The sequence below is a fragment of the Eleginops maclovinus genome, chromosome 14 (assembly GCF_036324505.1).
Source record: "Eleginops maclovinus isolate JMC-PN-2008 ecotype Puerto Natales chromosome 14, JC_Emac_rtc_rv5, whole genome shotgun sequence".
In the NCBI taxonomy this organism is placed as follows: Eukaryota; Metazoa; Chordata; class Actinopteri; order Perciformes; family Eleginopidae; genus Eleginops; species Eleginops maclovinus.
Window position 1 is genome coordinate 12,858,424 of NC_086362.1, and position 27,253 is coordinate 12,885,676.

General features: G+C 38.6%; 2 protein-coding genes across 3 annotated transcripts; one reads left to right on the plus strand and one right to left on the minus strand.

The window, feature by feature from the left end:
• On the minus strand, positions 1–10,737 carry LOC134876334 (arrestin red cell-like). The gene is made up of 14 exons (XM_063901329.1): positions 10,607–10,737; positions 6,006–6,036; positions 5,858–5,918; positions 5,031–5,075; positions 4,749–4,945; positions 4,417–4,544; positions 4,143–4,278; positions 3,980–4,064; positions 3,780–3,852; positions 2,990–3,127; positions 2,798–2,881; positions 2,630–2,706; positions 2,441–2,495; positions 1–1,137 (listed from the first exon to the last, which is right to left on the minus strand). Exons 1-14 carry the CDS (start codon positions 10,627–10,629, stop codon positions 1,047–1,049), a joined length of 1,224 nt encoding a protein of 407 aa, XP_063757399.1. The 5' UTR covers positions 10,630–10,737; the 3' UTR covers positions 1–1,046.
• A 2,426-nt stretch (positions 10,738–13,163) lies between these two features.
• Positions 13,164–22,656, plus strand: cd99l2 (CD99 molecule-like 2). Of its 2 annotated transcripts, XM_063900917.1 has the most exons (10): positions 13,164–13,393; positions 16,520–16,582; positions 17,181–17,228; positions 17,649–17,750; positions 18,358–18,438; positions 20,208–20,276; positions 20,359–20,409; positions 20,493–20,612; positions 21,522–21,587; positions 22,487–22,656. In XM_063900917.1, exons 1-10 carry the CDS (start codon positions 13,333–13,335, stop codon positions 22,546–22,548), a joined length of 723 nt encoding a protein of 240 aa, XP_063756987.1. In that variant the 5' UTR covers positions 13,164–13,332; the 3' UTR covers positions 22,549–22,656. The 2 variants fall into 2 exon arrangements, with proteins under 2 accessions (XP_063756987.1, XP_063756988.1); XM_063900918.1 differs by lacking the exon at positions 18,358–18,438.
• Positions 22,657–27,253: the final 4,597 nt, after the last annotated feature.

Here is a 27,253-nt window from a genome sequence, read left to right on the forward strand (position 1 = left end):
TCTTGTCATATGTTTTTACTATATGGTGACATCTTATTTAACAGGTAGCATTTTCGTTGTTTTACAAATTGATTATAATAAATGCCATGGTTCACGTACATTGACATACAAAAGCTTTACATTTACATCTCCACGTGGAAAAAAACAAATGTATATCTAAAATCATCTCCATAGATACAAAGCCTGTTTAGAGATTGATTGTCTAGCTGCTCTACTTCATGTTAGATGATGATACAGTATAGACAGAATAATCAAATGGTTCTTTTGATCGAGCTAGCATTTTTCTATGTGATAAAATCCAAATTCTAACATGGCAGGCCAATAAAATCTCATCACAGATATAATACTTTAGTTTTATACTATATTGGCACACAATGAAATGCTAAGACATGTTTGAGGTAATGTAGAAACGGTGTCACTTTTGTTCACAATTTTTGACCCAGAAAAACATCAACTATATGAGCAATAGCGTATTTCTTTTTACTTTGCACTAAAGAGCTGATCCCACGCTTGAATCGATTACTAAAAATACAAAAAATAACTATAAAAATAAAATCATTTCTGTGTATTTAACTCTTACCCTCTAGCTTGGTCTGCTCCAGATATAAAAATGATTTATTTATTTCATTTTAAAGAATAATCAACAGGAAGCAGTACAAGTTGGAGGTTCCCCTGAAGACAACAGCTAACCTATTATCAGTATAAAAAAATACCACTTTTATTTCCTCGTCCCATGAATGAATCCTGAATCACAGCAGCATGTACAATACTGATATCAGCAGGTTAAAAACAGTCACGCAGCAGTGCTTCCAACAATCAGCCTCACTTAGTTAAATCCTGCTTTTGTACACTAAAATACAACCAGTATGACTTAGTTTTATACCTTTGACAAGAAAAACACATCTAGTAGCCCATACGGAATAAATGGTACAATTAAAATGTGGAAAACTTCAGGAGGCTGCCCTCACAAGTCCTTTTTCCTGCGTTCTGGGGTCGAGCACCTGTAACCCGGAGACTCGGATAAGTAGCTGCTGGCCAAGGAGGAGCTAACAGAAGGGGTCGCTCTCATCCTTCGTCCCCGTCAGCCCCAGACGAGCAAAGTCTTCAAAGACAAGGTCATCGGCCGTAGTGGGCGTACTGAAAAGAGAAAGACTGGCATCATTTACCTGGATTTAAAATACATTGTACTTTAGAAATACGGCTGAATGGGTTTCTGTGATGATGTTCAAAGCAGTTTATATTGACAAAGGCTTTATATCAGCAAATATTTTCATTTTACAACGGATATTTTAGAGCCAGACTTTTGTTTTTGTAAAAAAGGCTAAATATTGTTACGTCTGTAATCAAGAGACTATAAAAGACTACATTTCCCATGGCACCAGCCCTTCAAGAGACACAGAAATGGGCAACCTGTGCGGAAGATGCTGTTATACAAGCCTACGCAACTGTTTTTTTATTTGAGTTTTGGCTCATTTATTTTGATTTGTATGACTATCTTCTTTGGTGAATGTGTGTTACTTACAGTTGTGTAATCCCAACTGCAAGTAAAACACATAAATTAATGGATACATTGTTGGAACTCTCTGTTAAGGCATCTATGAGAGATGTGTCAGAACCAGATTCATGTGTAGGCCAATGATATACAGTTGAAATAAAGTAATAAGTCATTTGAGTAATTAGTAGAATATTCCCTCCTTTCCAACAAACACAACTCTACACTAACATCTGTGTTAGATTAAAGAAGCCATATTATGTTCCCTCTCCTGTAGTGTGTTTTATTGGTTTTGTGTGCATGTAAATGGTCTGCAAAGGCTAAAATACTTGTATTCCCTCTAGAGGGAGTTTCTCTCCCACACACTCCCCCCCCCCCCCCCCCGCCTGAAACGCCTCGATTGGACTCCTTTTCTGTAACATAATGACATCACTAAGTAACACTTGCGCTTCTATTGGCTAGCACTCAAACACATTGTAGGCTAAGGGGGGGACATCTCCAAACAACGGAGTGAACCAATCAGAGTAGACTGGGCTCTGGTTTCAGACAGAGGGTGAAAAGAGGTGCTGCAGCACAGGCAGTATGAGAAACATAAAGAGCATCTGAACATTAAAGCATGGAGACATGTCCCAGGAGAGACACTACATACTAATGAACAAAACTGACGATTAAGAAAAATATTTGTATGTGTTCTTTCTAATCTTAAAGCCATTCTAGGTCAATCTAACATATTGTTTGACTTACTGTGCAACCACTGATCAAAAAGTCACCATGTTCTATTTGTTGCTGTCAAATTCAGTGACATGTAAAATTTCACTAATCCAAATCCTTTGCTGCGTTAGTAAATCACGTTAATACTTTACTCAAATAACAACCCTGCACTTCAGTCTGTGAGGGAAAGGTATGGTTAGAAAAGTCTAGTTTAGAGAAATCTAGACACACACTTACTTCATCTCAAACTCTATGAGGTTTGTGTCCACAGTAGCATCAGCCTCTGGAGCAACTAGAAACAAGAACACATGGAGTCATTAAATGACAGCCTAATCCTCACAGCTCACACAGCTCCATTGCTTACGGTTACGAGGTGTGTGTGTGTGTGTGTGTGTGTGTGTGTGTGTGTGTGTGTGTGTGTCCTACCTGACTGTGGTTGGGAACTGGGCAGGTCTACGGGTTTGGGATGCATGAGGACAAACGGGAGTTCCACTGCTACGTCCCTACACACAGAAAAACATACTCATATGTATTTGTTCTATCTTGATGGTGATTTCATTGAGATTTATTTGAGTTTTTTGTGTGTTCACCTACCCTCCAAGAGACACCACCAGTTTGACTTTGACTCTGTAGGACACCAGAATCCCCATCATCTCCTTGTTGGTCCCTTCTTTTACTCTGCAACACACGGGACACATGCAAGCAGTCATAAAAGAAACTGTGTGCTTTTATGCATAAAAACTAGAGCCTTTTCTGTCCCATGCAGGTGTGTATACGTGTGTTTACATGGTGCTGGAGGCCAGGTTGGTGTCTTCATGCTTTAGCTTTCCATCCAGGGCCAGGCCTCTCTTTTCCCTGTTGGTACCCAGTGTGGGGGTCAGAGTGTAGACCTGGCAGGAGGTGGAGCTGGGAGAAACCTGGTGACTGATGGGTGGAGGTAGGGGAGCAAAATCGTAAAGTTAAAGAGTGATCCATCAGTCTGTTGCAATGAGTTGTAAAAGTTTAACACTCATTCCTGACATGGGATATTATAAATGCAATACTACAAGAGGTTGGTAAGATATGTTGGTAGCTTTTAATGCACTGTTCGATTCTATCTATCAAATACTGTCATCTGCAGAGTAATGCGATTCAGAGCGTAAAAACAAAGAGGCCCTAAAAAGGATCCCTGTGGAACACCTTTGTTAATATTGAGTAGTTTCTACATACCCTATAAGGCTGGACAGTTAAAATGATGCATGGGCTGAATTGACCTTATTTTCGTTGTATATATACGGTGAAGATGTTGGCCTACAAGAAATAGCAATCTGTGTTTGATGAGATTAAGAAACCCTGTCACCATGACAGAGTTTACCTCGGCAAGTTGATTTTTATGCTAATTTTATCAACAATTTCAGAAATCTGAAAAACATTGTAAGGGAGCAATATAAAGATGAATGGATTATGTAAAAAGGCTAATAAATCATTTCCAACCTAAAACAAATCCTACATTGGTCGGGATATACCCATTATTTACAGTTTTAAGTAAGTAAAAAATAGAATATAGCATTAGGAGGATAAGAGTATACGAACTCACTCTGCTTCAACCTGGGCAACCGGACACTTATACTGAGCCGTGGAGAACAGACAGATGTCGGCATACTGACGAACTGAGAGAAGGAAAGAATAATTATTGTGCTTTTGTAGTTCCTTTAACACACAACTGTCTTTAAAGTCAGTCCTGAGTCCAATTACAGCAGATATATAACACAATTCCTGATTTGATAAGTGCTTTACCAGATATCTTCACCCTCTTCACACTCTTGGTGGAGTTGTTGGTGACGTGGACGTTGACACTGATGGGCTCACCATGGTAGTACAGCTGGAGAGAGACAGAGACTTGTCATCGTGTGTATTCCAGTCATCCTAATAGCCAATCAAAAGTGTGCAAGTGAGTTACCTCCTTATCCAGTGAGGCCTCTAGGTGTAGAGATCTGTCGGACATCAGGAAGCTGCGACTGGTCTCCACCATCGGCTGCGGACCCGGCTTCTCCGGTGCGTACTGAACCTTCCGGATCAACAGTTGAACAGAATTCCTACAAACACAGCAGGTACATAAACATCAAAATAATACAAAACGAGAAGATCATTTTTTCTACTCTGGAGTTTCTAAGAGAACCACAGTGGATATCTCTCTATGGTCTTAGTTTTATTGGAGTCTGAATGTTTCTAACCTTTGGTGGATCTTCTCCTCTGCAGTCTTAGCACAGAACGCTCGGAGTTCATAGTCCACGCCACACGCCTTCCCAGTGTCCTCTGCGCCTGGCTGGAGGGTTACGGAGCAAGGCAGCTTCTGGGGGATCTGAAACATGTCAACCAAAGTGAAATATAAAGGGCAGCTTGAGGTGCATAGTCATAATGAACGTTACAATGCAAAACAGTGCATCTACCTTCTCTTATGCCACATGTCATAGCACATAAATGGGATAGACGACTGAGAACCAGAAGGCGCAGAGGGTAAAAGCAGGTATGAGCTAATGTTTTACAGTGTGTTTAGCAGTCTTACAGTGAAGTGGAAGGGGTGGGCCTGCTGACCCAGCTTCTTCAGCAGCCGCTCCTGCAGGCGGCTCAGAGGCGTCTTCTTCTCCTCCAGAGGGGGGAAGACCTGCAGTGTGCTGACGTACAGATCCTTCCGGAAGGAAAGGCCCAGGACGTCCAGATCCTCCCGACCATAACGAAACGCACAGGTCATAGTCACAAACACTGGGGATGGACGGAGACGTTGATTAAATGTCCATCAGTCATTCAGTCAGTCTGTTACTCTGTGTCTTTTGTCAGGTTTGTCTACCTTTTCGGTCCTTCAGATACTCTTGGTCTACAAGAAGCACTCCATCTAGAGAACACACAGGAAGAGGGATGTTGAAGAATATATATATATTATTCTGAAATGGACCAATCTGCACCATGACTACTTTTACTGTCGCTCCTTTCAGTACATTTAGATGAGAATGCTTGAGTAACATTTTGAAGGCAGGACTTTTACTGTAAAAGAGTATTCCTGCACTCTGGTACTTCTACCTTTACTCAAGTACAATATCTGACTATCTCTTCCACCTCTGTCCAGACTAGCTCCAACTTAATCATTTATTTCCTCAAGGTGCACTCTAACATCACAACAGAGGAATTTCTCTTTCAATAAAGTGCCTGTTACTCACAAACCAAAAATCAGAGGCTGCAATTCTAAGCTAAAAACACCATAAAGTGTCAACAAAGTCTTATTTCAGGCTCCCTTAAATGTTGTTGAGATTTGCATCCTCCTTCTGCCCAAATTTGGACAAAACTTGTGTCCCTGCAGCCCATCACCTGGTGCCGCCCAGTGTGTTGACATGAAGTGTCACTGACCCCGCTGTAGATCATGCAACTTGTTAACACCATGAGTGCCATTAGCTAGGAATGTGGACCTTTTAGATTTTATAAATTAAAAAAAAGGGACCCTAAATGCATCATTGGTGTTGGACTTCAAATACGGAGGGGGGTGGTGATGGTCTCCGATAAGAATTATGGTCTTGAGGGCTCAAGTCTAATACAACCCTGTGTGTGTGTGTGTGTGTGTGTGTGTGTGTGTGTGTGTGTGTGTGTGTGTGTGTGTGTGTGTGTGTGTGTATTAACACTCACCAACTGGGTCTACGTGGTCTAAGTGATCAACAAAGTCACGCTTCCCTAGATAAACGGTGATCTGTGGAAGGAAAGTTGGACAGAAGAAAATGATTAACGTGATCTGAAAGAGAGGAAGACACAATAACACCTACACACTATATCCTACCTTGCAGTTGGGGCTGGACTTCTTAAAAACTCTGCAGAAAGGAGAGGGAAAACTTGATCATTTACTATGTTAACAGCAACCTTAGGTAACCTGCTAAATCAGGCAATGAAGTTTTAATATACTGTGGCATAAAACAGTTGCCCGGTCTTAGCTAGGCTTGTCATATAGCATACGGTACTTTATTTGCATTAAAGCAATATGGTTGCTAAATTCTAAAAATGTTCAAGGTTCTCCTTTAGCGGGAACAAAAAGGAAGTATAGGTTTCATCTTCTAAGGCTGTACTTACCTTATCATAAGCAGACATTGTCAATTTTATAGAAATAAATGAATAAACAATTCAGTTAAACTTTAAATGATCAATTATTTGACGTTTACATTATTTTCAATTCCAATGTAAGCTGTTGGTAAATGATCTGTGCTGAGGATATGTTACCCAGTCAGGTCCGTTTATCTTTCAACTAGTTTTAAATACTAGAATGTCTGAACAAACTATTGGCAGCTGAGTTGCATTGTGGGTAGTGTAGGACCCGCGGCAGGTTTTGACAATGATGACGAATGTGTGGTTCCGTTGCACTGAGAATGGTGCTGTTTGTCCTAACCACCAGGACACAAATATAACTCAATAAAAACATGATGAATATATGTGCTAAAAACGACTAACAATTTAGAAAAAGCATCTACTCTAGGAAGGACATCAACAAGCTGAACATGTAGGGAACCAGGGATCTAATTACAATGCAATACACACTAAGGGCAGTGTAAAATCACGTCACACTTCCTGTCCCGTACAGGCGCCCACACACTGCAGCAGTAAACCAATCCTCGAGTTTAGTGTAAACAACAAGTGAGCAATTATAGCGCAGCAGCGATGGCTGACAGTACAACAAACTCCAGGACAGGAAGGTCAGCATAAAATACAACTAAATGTGTCCTGCAGTTTCACACAGTGGCTCAGAACGGACGGTGTTCGCTCTCGAAAGCGGTTTTAATCAACAGCATAGTGCTCGTGGCCCGTCAATGTGCAGGATTAGATTAGAGTACACAGGTCCTGAGGGAGACATCAATCATTACAATGGAACATTTCAATAGCACTTAACAAAGAACAATAGCATTAAACGGTGAAAATCTTTTTTTGAAAACTATTTCAAACTCATTTTAAGGAAAGCTCCACCCTCTCATTCTCCCACAGTGTTATACATCATCAGCCTGTGTTGTAAGGCTAAACTTTTCACAAGAAAGCAGGGAGCGGGCAGTGATGATAGTAATAACTCTATAGAAGCTGTGATTCCTAAAATAAGTAGTTAGAAGACGAAAAAGGTTTATATACATTTGAGTGTCAACTGTGAAATATTGACGGAATTTTAGCTTGAGAGGCCACACAGGAGGCCCCAGAATTGAGCCCAGCGGAGCTTTGGTCCTTTCAATAGAGCTGCAATAATTAGTCTACTAATTCATTAGTCAATGAGCAGAAAAACTGAATATATTTTTGGTTTATTACTGTCAAAACAAGACATTTAACGACATCCCTTTAGGCCTTGTGAAACTAGGATTGGGGCATGTTGACTATTTCACATCTTATAGACGATTAATTCACCAGATATAAGCAGCAGATTGTTCAATGATTTGATTGTTTGATAACGAAAATAATCCATAATGTCCATTTTGGCAGTTTTATGTACATTTTATGAACTGCAAAATAATGGTAAGTGTTTCTTTGTTGGTTGTTTTGGGGGATTTGAGCTTGTGAGGAAACAAAGGAGGCCCCAGAATTGAACCCTGGGGAACTTCTTGACATGTTGTTAATAAAACCACAACGATTAGTAGACTAATCTATTAGTTGATAAGCAGAAAAATAACTATTTTTGCCTGACAAATATGGAGATTTCCTTGCTTTTCTCTGTGTTACATCATATTAAACTGGATACATTTGATTTTATACTGACAGACAAGACATTTAAAGACTTAAACTAGGATTAGGGCATGTTTCACTGTCATACATTGTATAGACAAATAAATGATTGATTCAAAAAATATAAAATCAGCAGAGTATTCCTACTTTCATTGGTTGATATGAAAATAATCAACCCTATGTCAATTTTGGTATAAAAGAACATGAAAAGCAGCAGAATTGATCAAAGTACACAACATTTCTCATTGTGACGTCGAGTTAACTAGGGGTTTAAATGACAACAGTTTTTCTCTTATATCATTCTTATTATTTATTTGCTAGCAAGAAACCACTGAGGTCAAATCACTTGGCCGAATTCAGATTTGTCTGTCCATTAAGACACATCAAGCTGTGTTCCATACAGTGAGTTACCACACAAGAAGACAGTTGCTGTTGTGGTGTTGAGAAATCTTCTCCAGTCAAAGCCAGTCAGAAGCAAAGCAGAGAGAAAAGAGCAGAGTGTCTTTAGTGAAACTAAACAGGAAGCGGGAGAAGTGTATTCCAGGAAATGTGGCCAGTGTACGTCACTAATGTGTATGCAAAGGATTATTTTGTGTTGAGACTAAAAGGCAATTTGTCCATGACCACAAAAGCACACAATGAAAACAGTGATGTAAAATATACATTACAAAATGATTGTTACCAGCCTACAAGCAAGGCTGTTGTCAAGACCATTCAGGCCATGTCAGCTTGAAGTTTATGCACACTGCTGCAGTTTTAGGAACATTAGCAGTTCCCTGTCCAGGAATGTGCTGCCTTTTACATTTTGAGGAAAGAAAACAGGGGCAAAGGACAAAATGCACATCCTGATTATCAACACAAATGTCCATTACTTCCACAACACGGGACATGTGAAACACTTCCTGTCAACCCCTTACCCTAAAGGGGAAAAAAAACCCTTTTATCATAATAAAACTCAACTCAGCAGGATACCAAGCTTTCGAAGGTCAGCAGTGACGACAGGAGATATCCCTGCTAAACTAAGCTAATGTCATACAAAATGTTCACACTCGTACACTCTTCAGTTTCACAAAACGTTAAACTGTCTAGCCAAAAGGTGGAATTGAATGAACACTTCTAAAGACATGGAAATCATCCAACTGCTGATTTAAAGTGAATATCCAAGGTTAGCAGATGATTCACATTAAAGAGCACTTTGTTCAACCCTGCTAAAAAGCTTCAAAAGTGAATGTTTAGTTCAAAACTCCTTCTTCTATATATATCATGGAAACAAGTTTTATTTTTTAAATCAACAATAAAGTAGAATCAAACTTGTATCAGAGATATTGAAGCAGTCCAATTGAAACCAGGGCCAACAACCTGATCAAGACAAAAAGCTGCAACAATAAGTCGACTAACAGAAAGACATTGGCAACCAGTTGATTAAAATCACTTTCATGCAAAAATGGCAGAAAGTGTCGTTTTCAGCCTCTCAAATACGGAAATGTATATATATATATATATATATATATATTTTTTATCTTGTTAAACTGAAGTTATATTGGGTTATTGGGACTGACAAGACATCTGAAAACATCTTTTGAGATTTCGAGAACTTGCAATGGACAATTTTCTGATTGTTCTTACACTTCATAGAACAATAATCGTAGTTGGAGTCATAATAGTGATGTCCCTATTAATAAGGGGTTATTCTAATTGCCAGTATTAACAGTAGCACTACACTATACATTTGTTTTCAGACACAATTGCTTAAAAGTGATTTAAAGGCCCTTCGGGTTGAGTATTTCTGTCTTTGGCGACTCCTAGTGTTATTATGTGGTATGACACCCTCACCAGACCTGTCGAATTATCCGTTATTTTCAGATGTCTGTCTGTCTGCGGTGTAGATCTAACATGGTATTCACACATATATTTGAGACATTTGAATTGACAAGTAGGCCTGCATAGGCTACATGACGCCGAAAAAGTCCATGTCTTCCTGAAAAATAGTGCACTAACACCAAGCGGACGTTTGCCGCCACTGAGTCAACTCTTCTGCTGTAGGAAAAATATGACATTCTATAAGAGCAGCTACATGCTAAAGCATACAATGTAGCCAACGGGGTGTTACGTTCAACTGCACCTTGTAAAAATGAACAACAGTGAATAAACACGCAGTCAAACACCTGTTCGGTAAAACAAAGTTTGACTTCTCTCTTTTACCTTAAAGGCTAATGTGAATATGAGACAAATCCTCCACATAAAAGTAAAAACGTTCACAAGCCTATTGAGAGAAGAAAAAGGTCGCTACATTCTCGCTGCTAGCAAATGCCCCAGAACGCTACGTCTTCTCACGAGAGGAAGTCGACTCCTTTCCAAAATATATACATTTTAAGGCTATTTGACGCTGCTTAGCTTATAGCCAAATGTAACGAATGCACATCCATGACAGGACAACATTTTAACTTATTTTGGCATCTGTTCTTCGATTCGGCATTTCTATCGATCTATATCTATTGATATATTTAGGGAAATGTCCACTTGTAGTCCTCTGGAATCAACAGAGGAGAGTGACAGTCATGTGAATCAGGTCTATTTTCGTAGTGTCCTTCGCGTACAGGCTAACAGAGAGAGTTCCCTTTTCTCTGCACGAGGACGAACGTCTTCAATTATCATCCTTTGATAACATAAATAACTGTGTGATTCTCTTACCTGGTCCCCGCTTTGTCCCCCATCTCCTCAGAGCTGTGTGGAGTATCTGTTATGTGTCTGTGTGTTGCCTGTCTCGGTCCACTGTGTCCGCGGCTATACTGCTAGTGGCAGCTTTTTGGAATAAATCAGCCTGTTTCCGCAGTTTGGGGACAAAGCCACGCCCACAATTAGTATGATGGACACCACAATCACTCAAGATGCTTTAATACACCTGCAATGCAAACGCTCTACTAGTAATAATAAAAAGTGGTAGTTAAGTACATTTAATCCAATAGCCTACAAGTGGTGGATGAAGTATTCAGATCCGTTATAATACCACACAGTAAAAATAACATGTTTCAAGTAAAAAAAAAACCTGCCTTAAAAATGTTATAGCCTCTATGTAAGTATAATTAGGAAATGTAAGTATGAAGCTGAAAGTAGAAAAGCGTCCCATGCGAATATGATATATTTGGTTATGATTACTGATGCATTGATCTAAAAAGCATGATTGCTTTTTAGATCAATGCATCCAAACCTTAAATGATTTCCGAATCCTTGGGGATATAGCCACCTGACAGGCTGTTTCCATGGGTAAAATGGGTTGTGATATTTGTGTTAGATAAGTGTAGTATGGGTCTAAAAACAGTATAATATGGGTTTAATGACAGTGTTACATCAGTGTTACATGGGTATGATATGGGTGTCATATGAGTAATAGTGTAAAATGAGTGTAATATGGGTGTGGGTTTAATAACAATCCAAATGATTTTCCAAAGTAATTACATGTGATTTAAGGGTCATTTTAGGGCCCATTTAAGGGGTTAACTGTGGTTGTGAAGCAATTTTCCCCCCCCATTTTTATAGCAGCCTGCAATTCAATAATGAATCGTTTTCCTCTAATAATTAATTGATTGTCTGGCTTGTAAAATTTAGAAAATATTAAGAACAGTCATCACAATAACTGAAAGCTCAAAGGGAAAATTTCACAATGTTGTGTCCAGCCGACCAATCCCAAGAACAACAAAAAATACAAATAAATGCTTAAAATGTCTGGAAATATATAACAGGAAAAATGAACAACTTAACAATTTTAAGTAGTCAGAACCATGCTATGTTTTTGTTGGAATAAAGGGACTATAATAAGAATTATCCTGTATGCAAACCCTTCGTAATTCATTTGTAATGTAAGTACTTACTAAAGAAGTTAGATAAAAGTAAAAAGCTAAATATTTCCCTCATAGAGAAAGTATGAAGTGGCATGAAATGAAAAGACTGAAAAGAAGAAATAACAACAAACTCAAAATGGTAGTCCTACTTGGGAAATCTACAGTCCTTGAGTATGTATTCTCTGTTACATTCCAACTCAGAACTGTCTCAAAACATTTCTGAGGTTCTTCTATTTGGACCAATGGTGTTATAGCTCAGGTCTTTGTGTAAAAGCAGGAATATAACAATGCTGGACTACTCAATTACAACAAAAGTCCTGCTTGAGTAAAAGTGCAGTGTTAACAGCGTCAAATCATCTCAAGATGGTACTGGTTTTAACTATATTTGATAATAATGATAATAATAATAATACATACAATTTATATAGCGCATTTCTAGAAACCCAAGGTCGATACAATGATGGTTCCCAATTTATAGGGGTGGGACCCAAATACACACCCATGGGTACACAAATCTCCATTCATTAAAAAATGTTCATGGATAGCGTATCCAGTTAATGAAAATAAAACATCTACGGTTCAGAGGATAACTCTCTCTCTGTTCAGTGATAAGGCAATTGAACTGTTATGTTGGGAAAACCATCAGACATTAGCTTCATTTGTACCTGTCACATATTAGCAAACATACGGTCAGAAAGTATAGGCTTTTTCTGAAATATATATATATTTTTCCATCCCAAATGTCAGAAACTTCTTCCTTCATTAGCTTAAATGTTTAATAGAGAAATGGAATGGGTTCCCCCGTCAACATAATGCTAATACATGAAGCACAAACTGGGGCTTAGATCCTTTCCTTAAGTAAAAGTAGAAATACTTTGGTCTGAAAATACTTCATTACAAGTGAACGTCCTGAGTTCAGTATTGAAGTATTGCCTACTAAATGTACTTAAAGTATCAGAAGTAACCATTATGAACCATGGCTGTTTTCAAAGTATTATATCATTTTGAGATATTAATTAATATTAATGTTGTTTGTTAATATTATGGCAATTTTAGATTAAAAAAAATATATATTGGTTGTACCGTTTGCATTATATCATATACAAATGTCATGTGTTCAATGTTGAAACAAAAATAGCGCAGTAGAAGTATAAAGTAGCATAACATAAAGTAAAAGAATGACAAAAAAAAAACTTAAGTACAGTACTTGAGTATTTAGTTACTTTCCAACCCTGGTATTCATCATTTACTATACAAATAAGAGTGTGTTTATAACTACACAAATATATGTGATATACATCTTAAAGATTGATGAAAGGGATATTCAATTGCACAACATTATAAAAAGCTATCAAAAATCATTTCATTGTTCACTGCTTTTGTGTGGGGTTTTACTTTGAAAGGTGTGGCAGGAAGTGTGTCTGTGGGAGTGCCACAGGGAGCCATAGTGAACGCCTTGTATGCGGCTTTGAGAGCTGAACCGCAGACTGCACACTAACGAAACAGTGACAGGCCCGTTATTTTACCCGCTGTATTCTCACTCTGTACCGGCTTTTTGTTTGTCGCAAGACCGGAGTCATGGCTTCCCGCTCTCTGTGGTCCCTCGCGCTGCTGCTCGCGCTGCTGCTGCCGCTGGAAGGTGGGTAACGCTTTGTCTGCACACCTCTGCACATGCACGTTCCGTCTTTTGTGCGGCACGGTGATTTAAGGCCGAGTAACGGTCTACCGGCCTGGGAGCAGACGTTAAAGAAACAGAGAGAACAGACACACTTAATTCACTATATATTGGTTTCTTCTAATGATGTCTGGTATAGACTTGATTTTTAAAGCAGTTTTTCTGGCTTTTTGCTCGAGACATTACTGATGCTGAGCTGTAATAAATTAAGTAATTAGGCCTACACATTACTACATGCATGGTTATAAACAGTTTTCTTTCAAATGGGATCAGTAGTTTAAGCTTTCCATTTTTGTTTTATATATATATTTTTTTACATTAATGTTCATAGATCAAAGTGATGTGGCACCACCCACCCTTCTTTCCTGCCTGTCTGGTTTGCAGCAGCACATGCCATGCTGACAATGATGTCACTCTCAGTGCTTATTAATATGGAAAGTTAGTCACTAAAAGGTGAATTATTCTAAAGCAGATGAGTTCATTCGGTTTAACGGTAGCACAGGTCCTCACTCCCCAATTTGATCCACCTTACATCACTCACATCCAATACAAGGAGATGTTCATTTGATTGGTTTTTAGGAAGATTTTTTTCATTCTAAGGTCTGCCTGGTAACACATATTTTAAGGTATGGACTGACTGAAAAGCTGTAGTCATACGAGATTCACCTGGTTGTGCAAATCTAAAAAACCAAACCAGCAGCCGGCTAGTTATTGAAATGCTATTATGCAAATTATGCAAATGAGATGCTAATTATGTGAATAAATTCTGTCTGGCCAAATGTTGGGTTTAGGAATACAATTATAACTGTCAAGTGATCTCAACTATCATTTCTAACAAAAGTTATCTTAATGTAGAGTTAATCTGGTAAAGATTTTGGGTTTGGATCCAGGCCGAATCTCCGTCTCTGCCCATAACTTTTTAGACTTTATATCCCTTGCAAATAATTCTAGTACCTTGTTTGTTGGTAACTTTCATTACAGAGTACATAATGAATTCCTAATGCTCTCTTTTCCCAAAATCTAAAATCAGTTCACCTCACTGAGTGGAGCTTTTTTACCTCCTGTAACATGGGTCTAGGGATTGCTGTTGACCCAAAAATTAAGGAAGCGGTACGAGTTTGGATTGGTCACATCCGGCTGACACCCTTGCCCCCGGGCAGTAAGTGGGTGGGGCAGCATGAAGGATGGGGAGACTGTCTGTAGTGCTGCGGAAAGTAGTATATCAAGGTCAGGGTGGTGTATGGTCCTGCACATCAGACATTCACACAGAAGTTAGGGTGTGCACGTTTTATTAACTAGTCAGTGTTGAGCAGTGATTTAGAATTGCACTCTGTAAAACTAGAGTTAAAATGAACAGTGAAGAAGAAAAAGGAAGAAGCAGAACAAGAAAATCTGTCTTTTTTTAGCCTACAAAACCCACAATGCCACGTGATTGGAAACGGGTGATTTGGGTGCATTTATGCTATAGGGTTGCAACTAACGATTCTTTTTATTAGTGTTTTATCTGTTATTAATTATTTTATCAAATAGTCTATACAATTTCAGAAAATAGTGAACAATATCAATTCCAGTTTGTCAAAGTCCAAAGACTTGTTATCTCAGTCCAACCCCCAAAGATATTCAGTTCAACATGATATAAAACAGAAAATCAGGACAACTTGTATATTTAAAAAGTATCATTTGGCATGAAAAATCATTATCAAAAATATTTGTCGATCATTTCTCTTTCGATTAACTAATCAATTAATTGACTCAATTACTTTAATATTTAACTCTATGGCAACTAGTTGCGGATTTGGTACAAATTAGTTTCTAAATTTGCTCTAGAGTCTAAAGAATGACTGCACCAAGGCTTAAAATCCTACTTGCATGTACTGTCTTCATCCAGATCAATACACTATATCGTAACCTTAGAGTAGGATGTAGCACAACAGACCACATCCTGTTGTGAAAGCATTGGTGTCACGACAGAAGGATAGACCCTTTGAACCCTTAGAGGTCTGTGCAGTGTCTTCTCTTTATGCTTATTATAGGTAGTGTCCCTAATGGCAGCTCGGAGCTCATTAAAGAAAAGGGCAATGGTGGTGAAGCCTTTATTTCCTTTATAATTTTATTCAATTCTTCGACGTCTATATTCACCTGACTGAAGTTTTTTGGTTGTCATGGTGCAAATCCATTCAGCATTTTACGTCCTTGTGGACACTTTGCCCGAAGAGTCGATAATTGTAACGTTCCTGTTTCGATTGTAAAGTAGCTGGGTGCCTTTTGTACATGTTGTACTGGCTCTCTCGCAACCTTCCCTGGCCTTTTCTGCAGACTATTGAATAGAGGAGAAATGCCAAAAAAAATCATTAAAAGGAGCAGTTTGAATTCGCCCTAGCATGGGTAAGAAGCCAAAGCATGACGACTCGACTGCAGCTCTAAGATAAGAACTGATTCCCAGGGGGGAATTAGGTGTGACAGCCGAAGAAGAAAAAGAATAGATTAAAAATAGATAGAAAGGGTGGAGCAGCGTGAATCTACAGCATAAATCTGAATTACAAGTAGTGTACATGCTTAGTAGTTTTGACGTGTAATCCAGGAAAGCAGCCTTCTTCTTCAATTATACACAACAAATAAAAAGTGTTTTATTGTGCTGCATGTCATTTAGTATTGTTATTTTCTCTCTGTTTAAAATAGTGATTCAAGTTAGTTGAGTAATGTATTCATATTCACCTACAACAGTGTTCTGTCAAATCTGGGATTAGACAGAACACTGTGCTTGTTTGTGACTGGCAGCCAATGAAGATAGCTAGTGTTTGTTTGTCTCTGCTTTTGTCTCCCGTCTGGTAAATGATCTCCGTTTTGCAACCCAGACAACAAATAGTGCCGATTAGTGCACTCTGGGCCCAGCTTGGCACCAAACTGTGTGACACGCAGTAACACTGGCAGGGCCTGGAAACTCATCAGTAATGTGGTCACACACCTCCCAACAAGCCTAAATCAGACAGAAGATCCACATTCTGAAGCATGTGTTGAATCCCTGTTGGTGCTATTTGTGAGATTGATTGTAACATGTCTTCCTGCTGTCCCTCTGTCCTCTCTGTACAGTTGTCCTCTCTCAGGACTTAGACCTAAGTGATGCTTTGAGTGAAGATTACACAAGTAAACCATGTAAGTACAATGGAACAGCTATTTGAATGTTAAGGTCCTGCATGTGTGCAGTTTGCTCATTTTCAACCTAATCACACTTTTGTAAAAGTCCCAGCTGTAATTCAAGATTTGTCATAAAGTCAAAAAATAAATAAAGTGTTTCTTCTATTCGGGACTCAGCGTCTCATAATCTTGATGTCTTTATCGGCAAATTCCTAGAAAACTATAAAAATAATGTCTTTTGAATAAAAACAAAATCATAACTGCAAGAAAATATTGTATCTCCATTGATTTCCACTAATATTGTACCATTTGAAGGCAGTTCGAAGAAAACTTGAAACCTGAGTTCTGTAATCCGTGACAATATCAGGTTTTGAGTCATATGCATATGTATTGCTTTATCAATACAAGATAATAGCGTACGGAAATGAATGGAAGATAATGGATACCTGGGACAGTAAGAAAAATGCCGTAAAAAATAAGAGAAAAATGTGCAGCATGCATCCATTTATATTCAGACCCACAAAGACGTACAATACATGATTTACAATATCCACTGTATGGCTTCCGGCAGAGTATGTATTGTGTCTATAACAATCATTTATATTTTTTCCAACAGTGAACCCCACCCCGAAGCCAGCGGCACCAGCTGGAGGAGCAGGAGCAGGTGAAGTCGAGTCATTTCATTCTATAATAATGCTATAATATGATTGAATACAACACCAACTTAACCCGGAAAAGCGACAGGATAATCTTTAAGTGTAAGTCAATGGAAATCAATGATGAAGACAAACACTTGATTTAAAGAGTAGTGGAGCAGGATTGCACGTTTGTTTTCTTAAAGTTCTCTTACTACATGAGATCACCTTTGAAAAGACTGTCTTTCAGAAGGTATCAGATATTCTTCGAGCGGTTTAATTTAATACCTTTGAATTCTGACTATTTTCATCTGCAACACTGTCGAGCATCTTGTTTTTTCAACCCAGCCTTTGACAGGTTTTCACGAGCCCTATCTACTTGTGTTAAATACTTTACAGCGCACTTATAACTGAAGTCCGTCGATCTGAGCTGTAAATGTTCTGTGCAGGTTTTGATGAAACCACCATCATTCCCACTAAAGCCCCAGCCAAGGTTGTTCCCAAAGTCCCGGCGGTAACCAAGGCCCCAATGAAGCCCAAACCCAAGCCAGGTGAGAGAATCCTCAGCTTTCCTTCCCCGGCCAGAAACTCGACCGCAGAGAGGACCGTTTTTTTTATTTAAAGCCTTAATTTAATTTCCTCTGCTTTATATTTTACTAACCAGTTCTCTTCTGCTTCTGTTTTTAGTTGGCTGTTAAACTGATTCGACCTCCTTCCTTATATGATCTCTCTAACGTATATACTGAAGTCTGTTGTGATTTCTTTCACCAGGGCTGTGGTTGAATAGTCTTTCTTGTTCCTGGTGAAACATGTTGATGATAACAGCAGTTTAAATTCTCAAAATGCTCATTTTAATAATTTCTTTTTATAAGTATACACTGGACAAGCCTGTATCGAAATATAGCAAATCCTGGCAGTCCCCTATTGTCATTTCCTATAGTCCTTATTAGTTAAATTAGTTAAACTTGAATTATTATTAATTATCATGTTTTTATGCGAAAGGCATAAACCGGACCGCAGCCCAGGTGTTACTCAACCTTTGTTAACACCCGCTACACAAATGCTAAATATCGTTTCTATGTTGTTATGTTTCTTTGGACTGCTGCTTCTGCCTTTATTTTGCAAACACACTGACCCCCAACCTTTTGGCCTCCACAGCTGCGGATAACTTTGACCTGTCCGATGCCTTGGACCCCAACAATGACATTGCTGGCAAGGATAAGAACAAGGGGCAGGGAGGTGGGATTAGCTATTAGCTCAGTTTCACTTCATAAATAAGTGTTTCATGTGGAATTAAAGCCGCTATGTGTGGATATGAACATAGCAGAGATGTCAAAAACATCAATATAGTTGAATGATGAGATGATTTAATCATATACAAGTTCTACACAGTGGCTTTAATAGATAGTCAATATCTATGGTTTATCAGTGACAGTATATTTAATGCTGGGTGTTTGTTTCTAGGTTTTGGTTCAAGATTATAAAGGTCCCACATTAAATATACTGTAGCATAAATATAACCCCATCATATACACTATATGTGCCACCTGCGCCTCAGCACGGAAAGAACTGAAACGTTGACTTGAATTAAATGTATGATGTCCACACATTTCACATAACTCTATTAGGTTATTTGAAAGCAATAATAATAAGTCTATAGCTTCGGTTCAACTTAATATTATTGCTTTCAACTAACCCAATACAGTTATGTGAAATGTGTGGACATCATACATTTAATTCAAGTCATCGTTTCAGTTCTTTCAGTGTATTTAAGTTCTCCGGCAATCACCAAAAGTCATTAAATGTCTAGAAGTCATTGGAAAATTTAAAAAGACTTTTGATTTGGAGGACTTAAACTGTATGTACGATACTCCTAATTTTTCTGACATTTTAGTGCATAAGAAAACAATTTAGACAGTTGCATGGCCACCGTCCGGACAATTGTCTCCACAGTCTGCTGGACTGAGTACTCTGTTGTTAAGCACTACACAAGAACTAAATGACACTCCTCCATGTCTGAGAGGGAGCTCATTGTTTCCATCTGTTACTCATCACCCCCTCCCCCCCACTCTGACAGTAACCCTGTTCCTCGCATGCTATTTCTGCATTCAAAGCTTTATTTGTGTTTATCTGCTTAACACCAAATATAGTTTCCTATTTTTCTCAGTTCATTATTTATTTATTTTTTCTAAACAAATAATCCTAGTAGAAATGAGAAGTGATCTTTATTCTAGGAATTAATAACTATATTATTATCATTCCTATAATAATAATAATAATATTAATACAAGTTATTCATAATTATAATATTAGTACAATCATACAACAAGACAAAAACGTTCAACAAAAAATAGTTTAATACTATACCTAATATTAATCTACGAATTGGCTGCTTAAATTCTAAATCTATTTGTGATTGAATTTATATGTATCTTTTTTTTATTATTTGTATTTAAATTTGTATTGGGATTAAACTTTAAAATAGTAATATTAGTGCCAGCGTGATAAATCCAGAATGTTTAAAACTATAATCACAAAAATTCAATTTGACGGGGCAAACGGAAATAAAAGATGCAGAAAACTTGATTTAAAAACATGTTAATATGCTGTTTAATTTATTCTATATGATCAATTAGAATCAATGTAGACTCTTCTCATAGTCCAAATGTAAGAGTATATCAAAGAACACCACCTGACGTAGTATCATGACACTAGGAATGACACCAGCTTCTGCATCATACAGCAAAAACATTTAAAGAGAGAGTTTGGTTGTTCTGAAGTGGGGTTGTTTGAGATTGTTATCCATCATTGTACAACCAAAATAGATGGCAGGCGGCATGAAGAAACACACATACGTACCCCACTACAAAATACTCAGAAACAACCCTTGAAATCATAAATCAAGCTTTGTGCAAATGTGTTATTTTGAGTTGGCTGTACGTTCAAGCAGCTTCCTTTAAAGTGACAGGGTATTATTTGGTGATTTAATATAAGTACTGCTTTTTCAGGTGAATTTTCTGATCATGATCTGGAAAATGTTGGTAAAGACGATACCTACAAACCTGACAAAGGCAAAGGTAATGTCTGCAAATGTATAAAGAATTCCATGTCAAGAACCGCAGCTAAGAAATAACCCTGCTGCATGCCCTGTTTTTACAGGTGGACGTGGAAGTGATGAAGATCAGATCAACAACTACGACAACAACAATGGTGCGTTCTGTCTGGCTGTCGTGTTTGTTCATAAATGCACCTTTACTCTCTGTTGGTGTTAATATCTGTGTGGTTGTTCGCAGAGACCACAGCAGAAGTGGGCACCATCGCAGGGATTGTTAGTGCGGTTGCTATGGCGCTGGTGGGTGCAATCACCAGCTACATCTCCTACCAGAAGAAGAAGCTGTGTTTCGGCATACAACGTAAGGCTTTTACAGTAAACTCATTAGAGGAGTCCCTCAGGGCACTGACCTCACCAGTGTGTTACAACTGCTGCTATTTGGTCACATGATCCGTAACTAAAAATATCTGCATTGTTTTTAGCCAGATATAAGCAGAAAATAGTTTGTGTCAGTTTTAGTAGATACTAGCTTTTTTTCCAATTTATCTATCTAGAGAATCAGGTTCTAGAGCTCATAGAGTCCTATTGTGAGTGTGTTGGCCTGTAAATTAAAATGCACATGTTCTACATTGTGAAAATAATTATGGTCCAATATCCTACAACTGTTAACTGAGTTGAAGTAAACCTATTAAAAAATATAAGCTATCTGTCATATACAAATGATCCAGCGTCCTCTAAACTTTAAAATCGACCCAAATTCCTCAAATTCAGCTCGCCTGGAGTAAGAACATAGTCATTAAGACTGCCATTTACATCCTGAAAATATTAGAAATGCATTCAGCATCCTCAATAAGCCCTTTTTTAGCTATTGTCCACATAGGCTATAATGCTAATTCATATTAATTATGCTAATTGTGCAAATTGCCCAACATGAGAAAGCTAGCATCTGGCAGTTTCTTTGTGCTGTACTGTACATTTCTAACATAAACCTTTGGGGTACTCATCGTTTCCTGGTTCACAATGCTGGCAACTACACTAATAGCTCAAAGGCTACTTGCCCCCTTTTTGCTAATTGTTTTGGTTTAAGGACCCGCACATTTAACTGTTTTGGCAAAAAAAGAAATATGTGTCAATATTCACCATAATAACTGTCAGGTGTTACAGTGGAGTGTAGCTAGCTTAACCAACTGACAAAGCTAACGTTAGCATGCTAATACCGCACCTGTTTGGATTGAAGAGGTTAACGAAAGGTGTTGTTGCGTTGTGACAGAGAGCCTGAATACTGACATGGTGAAGGCTGAAAACCCTGAGGCTGTGGTGGCTACTGAACCACAAGGTAAGAGCATGAGTACTGTAGTCTATCCACATCTACTATACACTCTTTTCATATATATTTTCTTTTTATTTTCTGAAATAAACTGTAAATACTATGGCTCAGTAACCTGCATGTACTGGCTGTAGGCTAAACACAGTGTAAAAAAACAAAATCCCATAGTAACAGAGTTGTTTTTGATGCCAGTTATGACATCATAGTGATAAGACGCATACAATTAACTACCGTAAATTCAAAGGTAGCACTGGCTGATTTCCACCTTAGCTTTCCCGCTAAAATATCACATTTAACTTACTGACGTGAAACGAGCCACAAAACATCCATTGGGGAAAACACCCCATTGCTAGCATCAGCAGGCTACATAGCTAAATAGTCGCTCAGAAAGTTCCTCTAACAACATATTGGCACCTGACCTGTAGCTACAACATCATTTTGTTTACTTTGTTTCTCGGTTCATACATTGCTTTGTCCGATCCGTCCGCAAGACGACAAGCAAACTTAACCTCTTGTTTTCGAAATGATCAAGGCTAAGCTAATGCTAACTGTATAGCTGCTCCATCAACATTGAAATAATCGTAATCAAAATAAGGCCTAACACGGCATTGATATTATTGTTTATACACATAGATATTTATATTTTGGTCACTTTAAAAATGTACTTACAGGTATGTAAAATATTTATTTCAGAATTTTGCGAAAAACGCACATTTCACCTGGTGCAAATGTGTTCTAGCTATTGCATATTCCCCAAACACCATGATAATGATAAAACGATTAAAAAGAACAATGCATTTAAATAACACCCACAGTCTACAACATGAACATAGTCTAATATAACGTGTCTTTATATTAAGGTCACATTTGTTGTGTTGCTGATGTGTGTTTTTATTTTCCTTCTGCAGTCCAACAGACTCTACTGGAGCCCCCCAATGCTGAACCTCCCACTGAAGAGAACGCTGTGTAACACTTTCACACACACACCACCTAAAACACACACACACAAAGGTCAACCACCTACATGTGTTCTTTGTCCGAACATCCCCCACCTAACACCTCTGCACACAAACACACACACACACACACACACACACACACACACACACACACACACACACACACACACACACACACACACACACACACACACACACACACACACACACACACACACACACAGCCATGCTACAGAATAGACTGTCTATTGTCTAGCATGTCCTTGTTGCCCTGCAGCTCTGTGCTGTAAACGTTGGGATTTGTAGTCCTTTTTTCGCTGAATGTGAACACAGATTTTTTTTAATTCTCAGCTGTAAAACATGGCCGACAGTGTATCAAATCTTGCCAAATGTATGTGTAAATAGTAATTTATTGTGCTGTTTGAACACCACTAACAATGTTGGCATGTACACTTTTTTTTTTTTAAAGCGGTTAATCTTTTTACACTATGGGGAAAGAAGCTCCTCTGGGGTGTGTGCTGAGCCTCTTTGAGTTCACAGGAAGTCAGTAACTGCGTAAGGAACTGGATTACTTTATTGATTAAGTGGGACACTGAGTTATCAGTGATCCACTGGAAGTTTCTGGAGTGAACCAAGGAGCGCTTTGAGACAGTTTTTTTTCTGATTAATGAAAGTTTCAGCAATATGTTATTTCCTGACTTTGAATGAAACAAAGCCCCCCCCCACCCCCCCTTTGAGACATAACTGACTATATATCAAAAGTCATCAAAGTCATGTTACTTTTTTCGATGCACAATGATGAAAACACTTTAAAGAATCGTTGCTCTCCACAGATGTGTAGAGAGTGAATGAAGACCATTTGACGAATATTCCCCAAAATTCAAAGCCTCGTAGCAACTGGTTATGTAATCACGTGATAGAAGGTAGTCAACAGTAGCAAGTGTTACCTCAATGGAAAAATAACATGGTAAGCTAAATCTCATATTTAGAACTCATGTTGTATCATGTAATACCAATGTTAATCTCTTTATCCTACAACATGTGAATTTTTTAATTTAATTTATTACATCATCAGTTTGCTATATTGTCATTATGAGGTGATCCTCTGTGATAATAATGCTATATTTAATATCATAAGTAATTGAAGTTTCCCAAGAGCTCCGCTACAAGTGAATGAAGTCCATTAGTGGGACGTACCTCATAGAACTGAAAGAGAACTGACTGCAGGTAGCTGCTCATGTGACATCATTAGTTGCTACATGATGCTTCATGTACTCTCCTCGTGTTGTCTATCCTGATGTACAAAGTTGCCTTATTCAGATTTGGATCTTTTTGCAGTGGGAAAAAAAGGCGTCTTAACATTTCCGTCTACTTACAACCTGTGACTTTTTATAGTGTAAATATATTCCGTCTTTTTTTTCAAGTAGCCTTTAATGACAATGCCTAATGAAGGGAGCCTGGCTTGGTTTTCCAAATTGGTGGTGGTGAAATAATTGTGATGAGCTAAAAGAAAACCAAATTGAGTTGTGGGTTCTGGATTTGATATCAAAAGTTAGATTGAAGTTCAGGAAATTAACCAGACTTGTAGCATGTAGCATAAAAACGATGCTAGCTTAATCAGTTCCACTGCAGTTAGAGCTTAAAATGCACAGCGCGCTCTTCTCTTCGGTGGGAAGATATTTGAAAAAGAAAAAAAGAAACCTTGGCACTTTGTTCAGGATGTGGCGAGACTTGTGGAAAGGCACAAAATGTGTGAAATGTGATTTTTGTTCAAGATACAACTGCTATATTCAGAAGATAATAATGTTAGTACTATGTTTTATTGTTAGCAATGCGGGGCCAGTGTGTGCTGAAGAACTCTGCTCTAATCTTTATCCCATGGTGGCCACTTTAAAATTACATTAAGGATATATCTACAGGGACGGTGAGTGTATAAAAGTATCATCACATTATCATAAGACTCTTCTAATACTGTAGACCAAACATGATTGCCCAATCATAAATATAGCGGCAAATACCAACAATAACCAGATACCTTTATCATATACATATTGAGACAATATTCTGTGTAAATAAGTCCTTGATTATATTATTGAATTAATATAACATTTGGAAAACATCGTAAGAATTGTCTAGACATTTCTGACTTTATTGTGATTACAATTATGGCCTTAGCAATCTTCAAACAAAAGAGGCAGACCTGTTCTGAGTGGCGCCAATAGAAGGCCAATTAGAATCGCTGCTGTTATAGTTTGGGTCCCAACGGCCAATCACTGTGTGGGGTTGGCATGATTGACAGGATCTCTGGGTCCGACACTCTTAGATCATTCGGCAAACACTTTTTTTAAGCAAACAAGCCTTTGGTAGATTTCAAAATGGCCACAATGGAACAAGATTTGCAAGAGTGGGAGAGAGGTGTTAGTGAAAGATGTCCGATATGAGTCAGAGAAGAGACAATACTGGTTAAGATGATATGCATAAAAAAATAGAAGTCTGCTTTAGCCGTATAGATGAAGTTAGCAGCAGTAGTTAGCTTTAGAATATTGAATAGCGTCATAACGAGTGTTTTTGGAAAGTTGTGATGGTTGTACATATTACTGTGAGCAGTTCTGTGTTTGTACTATTAGTCTGTAAGGGCATATTTATGCTCCATATTTTACTCTTTAGTGTATGTGTGTGTTTACACTCTTTGCCTGCTCTTTTTACACTTTGTACCCAACTTTCCTAATAACTTAGCCTAACTTTTTTGTAGATAGTTAACGCTTCCTTGTTCTGTACTGCCAACGCTTTGTTGTTCGCCTGAAGAGGTCTCGTAAGCTCCTGAGCCGGAACGAGGGCTGCATCTGAAACCATTCACTGTTTTCTAAACTGTCTGATATTTAGTCTGTCGGTCGTTTTATAGCACTGCTCAGAATATCTGGTGAGAATTATTGAATTATTTAGTGGGCTTTGAATATCCCCATGATTATACATAGTGAACTGGAACGCACTAGGAGATAGTGCCAAGACCCTATCCCTCTAAAAGTGAAAAATTATTGTGTCCTAATCAATTCAGATCTGCTCCACCAAGTTTCATGAATATTGGGTTGGTAGTTTTCTTATTATTCTGCTGCCGAACAAACGGAACTGGAAGGAATACCCCATTGGCGGAGGTGAAAATGCTGGGTTCATGTCACAGGTTTATTGAAGATTTACATCTTCCTCTACCTTGTGTGCAAATCTCCACACACAAACATCCAGCTAGACCTTGGAAAGTGCCCACCCCCTTAAGATGCGCAATGGTTCTTCGGTGGCGATTGAGTAGTTTTGTACCGAAAACAACATAATTCACCTTTAAAAACAAACCTGATAACCAATGTATTTCCTAAGATGTTAACGCCTAAAAAGCTAGAAGAAACAAGCGTGACATTAGATTGGTAAGGACCTGAGTAGTGTCTGATAGAACCGTCTGTATCTACACAGAGGTGAATGCGTGAAGGATGTTTGCTGAGGCAGTATGTGTTGTATGAGCTGTAAAAAGCGTTGGTGGTGTGTTCCATATTTGACAGGATGCAGCGCAGTCCTACATGAATGCCAGACCCTGGTCTTCTCCATGATGCCTTGGAACAGAAGACACCTCTGCCAGCAGTTCCTTTGTGATGCTCCTACTGTAGAAGTCCTTAAACCTTTCAACACGGCTTAGAGTTGAGTGTTTATGGACTAAGCGTGTTAGGAGCAGTGATACTCAACTTGCTTTGCCTGGGGACCACTTCTGCAAAATGACAGGAGGTCAGGGGCCAGTTTATAACTGAACCTTGCTCTGGTCAGGTCAGTTCCTCGAATTGGTAGCAAGATGGTCGAGGTAAGGCATTGATCTCGGACGGTTGAGGTTAGGATAGGTGGTAGGGCAGAGGTGGTACATCTAGACACAACAGTTTTCTGAAGTTTCTAGGTGATTGAGGATATTTGCGGCTTGGTCTTGACATCTGTTTGGAAGTTTGAAGGATTTTCCCCATTTGGTAAAACAAGCTCCATTAGTGTATTTTAATGCTTTTTTAAATATCCCCTTGTGAATGGTTTGCGGGCCACCCTATCGGCTCTAAGTTGAGTATCACTGGGTTGGAGTAACAAACCTAAACCGATGTGTTCACCTTGTACGAGTCATGCCCTGTCAGCTGTAATTCAAATGGTGCTCCTCTCTTTGCCTTATACCCTGCACAGTCTCACAGGGACGCGCCACAGTATTCATCCAACACCTCCGCAGCTGCACCCTGAGCTAGAGGAACACCCCAATGCCTTCAGCTCCTTTTGGTGGTTACCTGGAGTGAACGGTAACAGCACCCAGAGGACTGAGAGGCGCCAGTGTTTGCTCTGGGAGTTGAACTTCACACAAAGCAAACGCAAAACAACAAACCTTTCTGTTTACTGAATGTATTGAATGTCTTTTGTGATATAGCAAAAACCTTTGGCCTGTAGCAAAAATTCAAATTCACCAAAGATTCAGCATTGATTGAGATTGAAATTGCCTTTTATGTATTGGGGTTGAATGAAAAAAGGTTTTTGGAATAATCCTGAAAGACAGTAATTGAATCTAGTCTTGGATCTCATGTAACGCTCATAGAATTGGTTTTATGGTAAGATAAAATGTGATTGATTAATGTGAAGGGTAATGGCCTGTACCATGCTCAGTTTTGAACACGATGTGTGAATGACTCAGTTTTTAATGCCACTGTGGAT

What these genes read in the sequence shown, in the direction of transcription:
- LOC134876334 (XM_063901329.1), bottom strand. Translation starts at nt 10,629, where the DNA reads ATGGGGGACAAAGCGGGGACCAG. An exon ending in CCCACCCCTTCCACTTCACT is followed by an intron (nt 4,545 to 4,748) that starts GTAAGACTGCTA and finishes GACATGTTTCAG; the next exon opens with ATCCCCCAGAAGCTGCCTTG. An exon ending in CAGTTCCCAACCACAGTCAG is followed by an intron (nt 2,496 to 2,629) that starts GTAGGACACACA and finishes TCTTGTTTCTAG; the next exon opens with TTGCTCCAGAGGCTGATGCT.
- cd99l2 (XM_063900917.1), top strand. Translation starts at nt 13,333, where the DNA reads ATGGCTTCCCGCTCTCTGTGGTCCCTCGCGCTGCTGCTCGCGCTGCTG. An exon ending in GAAGCCCAAACCCAAGCCAG is followed by an intron (nt 17,751 to 18,357) that starts GTGAGAGAATCC and finishes TGGCCTCCACAG; the next exon opens with CTGCGGATAACTTTGACCTG. An exon ending in TAAGAACAAGGGGCAGGGAG is followed by an intron (nt 18,439 to 20,207) that starts GTGGGATTAGCT and finishes CTGCTTTTTCAG; the next exon opens with GTGAATTTTCTGATCATGAT.